Genomic DNA, 11895 nt, shown 5'->3' with positions numbered 1-11895 from the left:
TGAGCTCATTTCATCGGTTGACTCGAGAAAAAAAATAGAAGAAATGAATAAATAAATAAATCAAAAACGTTGACTTTTCTGCCGCTCACGTTAATATAGTGAACTCCCTTTTGTGGTATGAAAAAAAGACACAAGAAGTTGACAATGATGAAGAAAAATACTCAACGTTAATGAGTCATAGAAATTTGAATTACTGAGTCAAGATCTCAAATGAAACAATTCCGTATACTGCATTAAAATGGATACAATACAATACTACAATATATGTACAATATAACATATAGTACATACGACCATGAACGTTTATTTAACCTATTTCTAAACATGTTTAGGTAATAGTTAATGTCCCAGGTTTTGTCAATGCATATAAAACAAAGTGGTTTGGAAAGTATTTTAATTGTGATGGTAAAAGATTAAATCATATGGAAGCCACGTCTTAATGAAAAATATGTCGCACAATATATATTGTAATAACTCCATTCACATCCACGTAATACAGAATGCACTGTTTAATCACAGACAGAAGGCCCAAGTCATGAACATATATGTTAACAAGTTAGATGTATGTTACAAATGTAAAAGCAATAGTTTAATATTACTGGAATATTTTTGTGATTTGTCAAAATGAACAAAAGTAAATTATACAGTTAAATTATCTTCTTCCAGCTGTGGTCACTAGATGGCAATAACACACAGCCTTTTGGAGGAGGGGCTGTTTTCTTGTGTGTTACATAAATTCATAATTACAAAGCCACGGTTTGTAGAGTTTAACTTTTTCCCATTTGAAAGTAAGTTTAAGTTATTATTATTATTTGGGAATTTGGGGCTCTGTGTTGCATCAAGAAAACACAGGAAGTGCACCTGTTATTACCTGTTGTAACCTTTTCCTATTTGTAATAGTATTACTTAAACCACCAAAAGAGAGGTTTGATCCGAGTGTCTTGATTTACAACCTGGGGCAGCAGGGTGGGGTGGCGTGACATGTCGGGAGATCAAATTCTGCTCATGGCTCTTGAAACATCCCCATGAACTGACAGCTGAGACCAAATCAATGCTGGATGAGACTGTGAGACATTTAAGTTTAGGAGGATAAAAACCCACACTGCTCATTTTGCTTCAATCCATTCACTTCTAACAAAGAGATAAAACCAATAATGAAGCGTTAATATTTCCAGTTTTGTGCTAAACAAGCTCTTCTCAAACGTTGTTATGCACAGATAAGCATAGTTCATACAGTGAGTTTCCTGTAGATTGATGGTTGCATTTGAAACAATTCCCACTCATATTGAAGTTGTTTAATAAAAGAGGAGTTTAGAAATGCAGATGGTTGCCTTAGTACCACCATTGAGAAAATATAGTTTCCACAATCTCTGCAGAGACCAGTACTATATACTAAGGGGTGAAATGGTGTTAACATCAATATAGGACATCATGGCAGCTGTGTGGGAGGCCGTGAGGGGTCACTGCAGGCTTCACTTTGGGATCAGCCTGATTATCAGTCTGTTCCAAATATACCAGAGCGAAGGACGAGCCAAGGGCTGAGCCACCAATACAGACTGGGAAGCTCAACCAGTGGTGTAATGTTAGACCATTCGGACTGTGCAGAATGCAGTTTGGCTGTAACGTGCAGGTCCTGGTTCTAGTATTGATCCTGGTCCTATTGTCCGTGCAGCCATGCTCAGCCCTCCTGCAGAGCGAGCCGAGGACCAGCTGTCAGCGCACCAACAGGATTTAACGCCATCCCACTGTGTTTAGCCTCTTTCACAGCGTCCAATTAAATAGGAAGCAGTTTGTTGGTAACAAGCTACTCACAGAAAGATCAACTCCATTATCACAACGATTTACAAATGTCTGTTTTATGTTTTGGAGTTTTTATGGTCTTGTTACTGTTGTTAAATGCTATATTTCAGTTTAACGGGAAACTCTTAGGACCTAAAAGGGATAATAGCAATGAGTTTTGGTGTTTGAAAAATAATCTCTAGATATATCACTGTGTGCTTTTATCAAACGTTATTATGATTCAGAAATCCGCAATTTGTACGTTGTGTAAAATTCTGATTGCAAACGTAGAACAGTGAACGTCTCATAACTTTAACCAAGGCTACTCCGAGTGGACGCGAACACAACTCAATTCCAGACGCGACCTTACGTGATGACGTTCATCTCTACGTCACACGTACGTTCGCTCCTCTGCTAAATGCTAGCTACTTTATGTAGCTCTGCTCGCCGTCTGTTGATGTAACCCGAGCGACTGACTCGAAATACCAGGCAACTTATTTAGGAGGACAAAAATAAAAAGAACCGGTAACATTCTCCGGAGTCTTCCGTGTGCGCGCGTCGGGCCCGCTGCCATGGCTCTTCAAGGCCCGGAGGAGCTCGGGGAGCAGGTCGAAGAGCCGGAGGATCTGGACGACCAGGACGCTAGCAGCATCTCCCCGGCCGAGGAGATAACTCTCCCCCCCGGGCCCGGTGGCGAGGACGAGCCGGAGGAGGCGCTCCTGCTGCCCTGGGACCGCTTCTCCACCTGGCTGCATTGCATCTGCGTGGTCGGCTTCGACCTGGAGCTGGGGCAGGCGGTGGAGGTGAGGCCGAACGATCCCGGATGGGGGGGGGCTGGAGAAGCGGGGTTAAATCCTCCACAGTGAAGCTAAAAAATGCTTAAGTTTGCAGTTATTGAAGGCTGCGGCTATTTCCTGGGCTGGATCACATATGGATCTCGATAAAGCCGTTTGTTTAGTTCCCCGTTTGTTTGTTGTTGTTTGGTCTAACACTGCTGACGTGTTTGTGTGTGTGTGTGTGTGTGTAGTCACACATGTGGAGGGTGTAGAAGAATATTCAAACTGTAGAACATCGATTTCATTACATTCCGATAGCTTATCAGCAGCGTTGTCTTTCCCTGGAGTTAGTCTGTACCAGCAGTATCAACTCAGCTGTTGCTTCCAATGGAGGAGGAACGTTACTGGAACTTGTCCAGACCCCAGTGACTTGAGCAAGGCATCTTGGATGAGGGGTGGAATCTGGGTTCAGTCTCCTGCAGGTCTTTGCCCCTTTCCGAGGATCAGAGCAACACGGAGACTTTAAAATGAAGTTTGTCCTCTTCACTTACTCAAGAGGTTAAAGTCGATTTTTTGAGATGCAAATAATCTACAATTTCGCTTGTAATTTCCTATATCTGATGAAAGAGTAAGATAACACAATAAACGTTATAGATCCGACCAGACATTAGAACCTTTTAGTAGTTTGAAGAACAAAATGTGGTAAATTGCAATTTTCATGTAACATCAAATTGCAATTTACCACATTTTGTTATGGACCGGTGGACAAAAAGGGCTTCTTTGTTTCACACAGTTTGTAGATGCGTGTTAATGGGCTTCGTTCATTTGTCTTCCAGGTTATTTATCCTCATCATTCCAAACTGTCCGAGAAAGAGGTAAGTCCCACCGACCACTTATACTGCGTTTTAATTTGACTGTTTATAACCTGCTGTTTGTGGTTAACGTCTTTATTTTGTTGATTATGATGATCATTTGTAACGTTTTCATGTTTGTTAACCCCTGATCTCCCACCGCTTCCCATGTGTCGGGTGAAAGAATCACTGAATCAACCTCAGACGACACAATAAACCAAACCCAATCTTCTCTCTTCCAGAAAACGAGCATCTGCTACCTCTCCTTCCCCGACTCCAACTCTGGTGAGTTCCTGTTTTTGGCCTTTTTTAAACAAATATTTTGCCTCTGATAAAACAACTGTCCATAGGCCGCGTCACGCTAGGAAGGAACAGCGTGTTCCTTCCACCGCTGTGCAGGGCAGCCGCGCACATTTTCAGACCATCTCTCCCTGAAGATGTTGGCAGGTCCAAACCTCGGGTGCCAAGCGGCCTCTTTAATGCTAAAACCATGACAGCAATACATGTTACTTGTGAAGGACTTCTCACTAGAGGAAATGCAACACAACGTAAAATACACCTTATGAAATATGATTATAAAAATAAGATTATACACATTTATAGCACGAGATGTAAAATAAAAGTTATAATAAAATATTTTAAAATTAGCATGCCAATTTGCATCATGGACATCAATAAACGCTGCAGCATCAAAATGTGTCCTTTCTCTTCTGAGCCGGTTTTATGATGGTCGATTACATTTCATTATTCCTTTTGCCTCCTGCGGTGTTGGAGGTTATAAATAAACCCCACAGAGCCCTGTCTTCATGCAGTCGGTCTACGGTTACCGATGACCTTTTAACCCTCGGCGGCCCGCGTCGTGTGTGATGTGTAGGGATTGTTTTGTACTCTATAGCTTAACGTAATATGTAAATCCTCAATGAGACGGCGTCCTTTGTGATCAAAGTCGTCGCTTTTTTAAAATTTAGTTCAGTTACAACTAATAGTCAATAGTTTTTGCGCGGTCGGGGACAATTTAAGGTCCTTATTGTGAGTGTCCGACTGAGAGTCTTAGGGATTAGTTCACACGCACACACACACACACACTTGTGTGGAATCTCTTGTGTGTTTTGCTGCAGGTGTGTGAGCCTCTGAGTCAGCAGGCAGTAGAGCGCTAAGCTCCTCTCAGGATGACAAAGGGATTGCTCACACGTCATTTTAGTTTGATTAATGAATTGAGCAAATAGCACTCAGAATGTCAAGAACCATTTAAAGTAAACACATTGTTTGAGTTACTTCATCCACACATCAAACACGTGAAAGTGAGGACGCAGCTCCTCCAAACTTCTTTTCCCTCCTGGGAGGACTAAGTACGTTCTGCATGTGTGTGTGTGTGTCCTATGAGGTGGAATGCTTGTGTGTGTGTGTGTGTGTGTGTGCTTTACTCTCATACAGGAGGTCACTCTGAGGTCAAAGGCCGGTCAATGACTCATCGCACCTTTCCTATTTCACGTTTTTTCTTATCTTGGTCCAGAAACCACGAAGACGGAGTCGAGTGCACATTTAAAAAACCAAACACAACTTTGACTTCATGAAATCCGTTCTGGTGAAATCAGCAACAGAACTTTAAGTGTTTAACGTAACACTACATGAATGATTATTCCGTTATTGTTTAAATGCTCTTCCCGTTTTATTACTGTCAATCGGCTTCATATATAACCCACAGATATTCTGCAGACTTGACCCACAATTCATAGCACCGTTACGTTAAACGTGCGCTTCCCAGTGGTTCTCGCAGCCGTTAAAGCCGCGCGTGTGTTCAGCCTGGTTCATTAAATCTACTCTGAAACAACTATGGATGGATGGATGGAAGGAAAGATTAAAACACAGCGACTTATTCGTCAGCCGTTTGATGTTTTGACAAAAACGAGTAAAACAGACGTTCAAATTCGGGAATAAAAACCCCATTCCGCAGAATGGTACGCGACAACAGATGCAGGTGCCTGAATAATGACGAGGCTTTTGTGTTTCCCATGGTAACAGCAGCTCATCACTCTGCTGTTGTTCACAGGTTGCCTTGGCGACACGCAGTTCTGCTTCCGCTTTCGTCAGGGCTCCAACAGGAAGTCGTCGCTCGGCTGCTTCCTGGAAACCACCGACAGGGATGCACCGCCGTGTCTGAAGGTTCGCGCACACACACACACACACACACACACACACACACACACACACACACACACACACACACACACACACACACACACACACACACACACTGTCTGGTTCAGTGATATAAAACTGAGTTGTGTGTGTTTCAGAGGGAACAGGGCCATTACTATGGTTACGTGTACTTCCGTCAGGTGAGGGACAAATCCCTGAAGAGAGGATACTTCCAGAAGGTCAGAACTTCAGCACACAAAACAAACACAACCCATTGATGTTGAACAAGACATTTTTCACTAGCATAGATAATATGATTATTTTATTATTGTTGTTAATGATGCCATTGTTCTTATCATTTTTATCTACGGTTTGTTTTGAGTTGACAGCATTCATTGAATAACAATTATAGTTTGAGTTTTGAGTGTACATTTTATTCACAAAATGGTTAATTGAATAATAATGATGATGATGATGATGGACGTGTGTACTGATAAACATCGTGTCTCTGTGTAGTCTCTGGTCCTCATCAGTAAGCGGCCCTACGTGACCTTCTTCCACTCGCTGCTGAAGATCATGGCTCCAGAATACTTTGAGAAACAGGAGCCCTGTCTGGAGGCCGGTCAGTGACGACCTCGATGACCTGTGTGTCTGTCCACCTGTCTGTCTGTCTGTCTGATGATGTCGAAGTGTAGCGAATAAACTGATCCTAGATCAACTCAGTGAAGCGCCACAGTTTTAATCCACACTCAGACTCTGATCGCTGTTATTTGTGTGTTTGATGGACAGCTTGTAATGACATAGACCGTTGGCCGGCGCCCCACCCTGGACGGATCCTGACGCTCCCCATTATGGGCGTGGTCATCAAGGTAAACGCGCGCGGCGTTTCTCTGTGGCTGCCAAAGGGCAGCGCCCTGCAGCCTCAGTGTTCTGAGATTTGAAAAGTGTGTGACTGTGCTGAACCTGCGCCACAGATCCGCATCCCGACCTGCTACGACAAACCCGGAACCTCCCAGCTGGTCCAGTCGGCCCAGGTGAGCACACGCACCGCCAGCGTTAATCCCACGCCACGTCGCGCATGTATTCACACGTGAGGGGCCTTTCTGCCTTCCAGAGTGACAGCCAGGTGTCCATCGTGCTCCCGACCATCCATGAAGTCGACCTCTTCAGGTGAGCCCAGCACCTTGTTTTTCCATCCACGAGGGTCTGCCACCCCCTGCTGCCCGCAGGCGATACTGCAGGACTTCTGTCCACTGCCCTTTCCATCTGCCTCGGACATCCTGTCGCATTTTAGTTCAAGCGGTCTGTCAGTACCTTTTATGGGGTGTGGCCTTCTTATGAATTGTATGTTTCAGGTCTTTTTCTAAACGCTAGTGAAAATCAACCAGCGACCCATAATGCCTTCTGGTAGTTAGGAGAACATATCCGCTCTAAACCTCCCTCCCTCCCTCCCTCCAGGTGTTTCTACCCGGTCTTCTTCCACATCCAGATGCTGTGGGAGCTGGTGCTGCTGGGGGAGGCACTGGTCGTCATGGCGCCCTCACCAGCAGAGTCGTCGGATACTGTGCTGGCGTTGGTCAGGTGAGTGGCAGGAGGGTTAGTGGGGGGCGGGTTAACGTCAAATTCAATGTGTCTTCAAGTCTCTCTCTCTCTCTCTCTCTCTCTCTCTCTCTCTCTCTCTCTCTCTCTCTCTCTCTCTCTCTCTCTCTCTCTCTCTCTCTCTCTCTCTCTCTCTCTCTCTCTCTCTCTCTCTCTCTCTCTCTCTCTCTCTCTCTCTCTCTCTCTCTCTCTCTCTCTCTCTCTCTCTCTCTCTCTCTCTCTTTCCCTGGGCAGCTGCATCTCCCCCCTGCGTTACTGCAGTGACTTCCGGCCGTACTTCACCATCCACGACAGCGAGTTTAAGGAGTACACCACCAGGACTCAGGCTCCGTGAGTAAACACGAGCATGTCGCCGCCTTTCGAAAGTCACCGCGTTTCATGCGTATTCCTGTATTTTGGCGGGAGTTGGTGACGGGCGTCGCCGTCTGTTCTCTGTGCTCCTCCAGGCCGTCGGTCATCCTGGGAGTGACCAATCCCTTCTTTGCTAAAACCCTGCAGCACTGGCCGCACATCATCCGCATCGGAGACATGAAGCAAGCAGGTGGGTGATCGCGTGGGACGTTGAGGAAAGTGTCCATTTATGTGTTTAGAAATGAAATAAACTTTAAAAAAAAAGCCTTTTTGGTTCAACGTCACAAAGTTAAAAAGACATCTGCATGAATGCAGAAACATCTGATGTAATAATACCACACTGGGAGGCATTTTAAGGCTTTTCCCTTTTTTACTGTTAAACTGATGTACAGATTCAGTTCAGCCACCAGGTGACCTATTGACCTTTTCCCTTTCCGTGTGTCTGCCCCTCTCAGGTGAAATGGCCAAGCAGATGAAAGTCAAGAAACTGAAAAACCTCAAAACCCTGGACTCTAAACCCGGTAAAGGCCTCACACGCTCTGTTCATGTGAAGCTCCTGCTGCACATCCTCCTGTTGACTGTTGATCTGTGTGCGTGCAGGTGTGTACACGGCATACAAGCCGTATCTCAACAAGGATGAAGAAATCATCAAACAGCTTCAGAAGGTCTCAATTAGTTTTATTGATTTTTCTGCTACAACATGTGGAAATGTGAAAGCAGTTTGATAATGGAGTTACACTTTTATATTATATATATATATATATTATTGCATTTGTTTGTTTTCCAGGGCGTCCAACAGAAGAGACCCTCTGCAGCCCAGAATGCAATTCTCCGACGCTACTTTCTAGAACTGACGCAGAGCTTCATGATCCCGCTGGTATGAACGGATGATTTCTATCTAGTTCTCTAGACACACACACATATCACTGATTTGTGTGTGTGTGTGTTACAGGAGCGCTACGTGGCCAGTCTGATGCCTCTGCAGAAGTCCATCAGTCCCTGGAAGAGTCCTCCCCAGCTGCGACCGTTCCTCCAGCAGGACTTCATGAAGACGCTGGAGAAGGCCGGACCTCAGCTCACGTCCAGACTGAAGGGGGACTGGATCGGACTCTACAGGTAAACGCACGCGGAACAAACCCGTCTGCAGACAAACGGAGGAAGAGAGCGGCACACTGACCGTCCTCCTCGTCTCTGTCTTTCTATTCTTCTCCGCGTCCGAAAGGCATTTCCTCAAGTCCGCCAACTTCGACGGCTGGTTCCGCAACAGGAGGAGAGAGATGACCCAGAAGCTGGAGGCGCTGCACCTGGAGGCGCTGTGTGAGGAGGTGAGGAGATGAACAATGAACAGCACTCGCTCACTTATAGAAGCCCAAATATCAAAGAGAAGTGTGCAGTTTAACCACGATCGATGTAGACGAGGGAAGTTGGTCTTCATCCAGGATCTTCCCCCGTCTCTGCAGGACCTGCAGGAGCGAGTCCAGCTGCACTCGGAGGTGGAGACGGTCGATCTGGTCCTGAAGCTCAAAGATAAACTGGTACAAACTTGTGTTTTTCTCTATACATTTTACTGCCATGTCAAACTATAGCAGCTCTTACAACTGCTGCTCCATGTAAAACTGTACTGGTACCAGAACCTATACTGGTAAGCAAAGTCCTCCTAGTAGTACTAAAGTATTCAATCACTTTAGAGAAATAATGCGCAGGAACTTCTTTTTCTCAAACTAAATTTGCACAATATAATGCCTTTTGATCTGGGGACTTATAGTACTAATATGCTACTACTTCCATCGATACTATATACTAAGCTGCTGCCAAGTTCCCATTTTTTTTTGCCTCTATCATTACTACTGAAAATACTGTTATACCTACTATTACTGCCACTAGTATTATAAGAGTTGATATCTGAGGTCATGTCAGAGTTAATATCTTTAGTATTATAAGAGTTGATATCTTTAGTATTATAAGAGTTGATATAAGTTAATATCTGCCATCATATCAGAGTTGATATGTGTTTATGTGCCGGGTTGCAGGCCCAGGCGGAGAGGGAGCAGCTGCCGGTGCGTCCAGGGACTGTGGTCAAACTGAGGGCCCACATCGAGGCCGTGATCCTGGCCTTACCGGAGGACCTGCAGGGCATCCTCCACAAGCCCTCCACTCCCTGACCTTTAACCCTCCCGCCCAGTCTGCAACTCTTACCCCAGTCAGAGCTTGTTTTAAAGTTTGGGGGGGTAGTGGGTCCCCTCCCAGTTTACTCCCAAGTGGAGGGACCTCCTCTGTTTGTTTTTTTCTCAGGCTGGACCCCGGTTTGAGGACCTCCTCCAGTCTGACATGGAAAGCACACAACGCATTTCCTTTCCCCCAAAAATTCATCCGACGTTTGATTTCTGACTGCAACGATGACTGTAGCAGCTCGTGGGATCCGGAGCCGACGCGTAGCTCTCTTCGATGGCGTTGAAACTCCTCTTACTTAGTTTTGGTTTTTTTTTTTTTGTTGTTATGAAGAAACGAAAGGAGCGCTTGGTTTGTCCCAGCTTTGCTCCTTCGCTGTAGATGAGCTTCCTCTGGACCTTTGTGCAAGAGAAGGATTTGTCATCGCAGGAAGATGAATCCCCGGCTGACCTTTGACCTTAAATATAATTATTTTTTTAGGGGGTTTTTATGGTTATTTTTAAAAGAAGTGCACTTCATCACTAACTGGACCATTGTGCCCTTGAAACAAACACACCCACACACACACCTTTATGCAAACACACTGAGCCGAGCAGAGCCAAGCAGTGCTTTATGATACATGTAAGTAGTACATAAAAACACACACAGCATTAAGCACCAGCACCCTGTAACAACTGTCCTGATGTGACCTCTCTGGTCCCTGGCGCTCCTCAGCCAATCGCATCGCTGCATTCATGTCACGAGGCCTCCGGTGTGAGGAAAGATCTCCTTAGAGAGTCCAAGGCGTTGAGCAAAAAATCAAAAGAATCGTGTCCTTTTTAAAAACAAAATTATAATTTAAGCAATGGGAAGACAATAATGTAACTGATCATTTATTTAAATTGTTAAAACTGTTTTAGGCCACACAAATTTTGGAGTTAAAACATTCCAAATAATTTGTTGAAAGTCAATTAATTGAGAATACATAAAACAATAAAACCATTAATAATTAAAGCAATAAGGTTTTTTAATTTATTTCAGTTATTTGTATTTTCAGGGTTTAAAGGACATTAACTTAGTTAATAAAGTAGTTTGTGATGACAAAGCGGCAGTTTTCTGTTAATTGGTCTCTTCAGACATAGGGATTGAGTGTTTCTCTTTTTCATTTAACACATGTTGTATAAATGCTTGTTGTAATAATTGTAAAGAAATATAACATAAATGTGTGCTGTTTGGATAAACCTCTGACATCTGGTTGTCGCAGGCAACTGAGTTTTATATTTTGTAAATCAACTTATTTTAACAATTTTACATTTTTTGTACATAAAGGAGTGAAGACAGACATGATGTACAATAATAGTTTTGCTACTGCAACTTATGTCTTTTGAATACAGAGCTGTAAATGACTCATAAAATGACGATTTACCTCTCTTAGAAAGTTAGTTGACAGTGTAAAAATAAGTTTTAGCATTGATGAAGACAATTACAATGTAATTAAGGGTCCTCGCGCATACTGTGGTAGCACAGAATTCAACAAAAGCATAAATTATGATGAAAAGGTTCAGCTGATGTCATGTAAGGAACGTCGTTTATGCCCAAACCCTGTGAAATGAGACAAACCCGAGATATTTGTGTTTTCTCTCTGCACAGATAGCAGTGTATAAATACTCGTGTTATGTATCAAAGTGTACTCAATGAAATAAAAGTAGGCATACGCAGAATGCCTCGGAAATATATATATTTTTTTCTTATTTTGGATCAAAATGGATGAATTCTATTTGAATTTTATTTTGAACATTTAATCTGAAGCAAACTGTTAAGATGTCATCTTTGCATTAAAATCATCAGACGCTACAAAGTCCGATAACACGAGGATGTTTTCATACAACCGTAACCACTGCGAAGCCCTGCGACCTGATGGCGGTTTTCTCCACAGTAACAGAAAATGATCAGCGTTATTAACTCTATTGTAACTTGTTTGCTTTGTTATTTTCGACAATAAACAGAAAGTGTAGATGTAAGTATCCTTGTTAGCACCAGTGGATCTGTGAGGGGGGGGGCGGGGTTAATATGTTGGTTGTATGACTGTTGTATTCAAAGTGCAACGTGTGTAACGCTCTCCATCACATCACGAGTCTTACATGAAACGTACAAGCAGCAACCAAAACGCCTCAGTCGTCTTTATTGTTTTATGATCAAATGCAGTGAATACATGTTAAAGGAGAACATCAGTTGAATTAAAGAAGCATCGT

The 11895-nt window shown here is 43.7% G+C and overlaps 1 protein-coding gene across 1 annotated transcript; it reads left to right on the top strand.

Annotated features, from left to right (window-relative positions):
* The first annotated feature begins 2125 nt into the window (after positions 1–2125).
* Positions 2126–11763, top strand: dennd6aa (DENN/MADD domain containing 6Aa). The gene is made up of 19 exons (XM_037489882.2): positions 2126–2582; positions 3392–3430; positions 3649–3691; positions 5457–5569; positions 5704–5784; positions 6062–6167; positions 6335–6414; positions 6520–6579; positions 6660–6715; positions 7004–7126; positions 7379–7474; positions 7591–7685; positions 7951–8016; positions 8096–8160; positions 8283–8372; positions 8448–8611; positions 8718–8820; positions 8956–9030; positions 9526–11763. The coding sequence occupies exons 1-19, from the start codon at positions 2352–2354 to the stop codon at positions 9655–9657; spliced, it is 1818 nt and encodes a 605-aa protein (XP_037345779.1). The 5' UTR covers positions 2126–2351; the 3' UTR covers positions 9658–11763.
* Positions 11764–11895: the final 132 nt, after the last annotated feature.

The sequence above is a fragment of the Pungitius pungitius genome, chromosome 8, assembly GCF_949316345.1.
Source record: "Pungitius pungitius chromosome 8, fPunPun2.1, whole genome shotgun sequence".
NCBI lineage: Eukaryota > Metazoa > Chordata > Actinopteri > Perciformes > Gasterosteidae > Pungitius > Pungitius pungitius.
The sequence above is the reverse complement of the archived record's forward strand: the minus strand, read 5'-3'. Positions and strand labels throughout refer to the sequence as shown.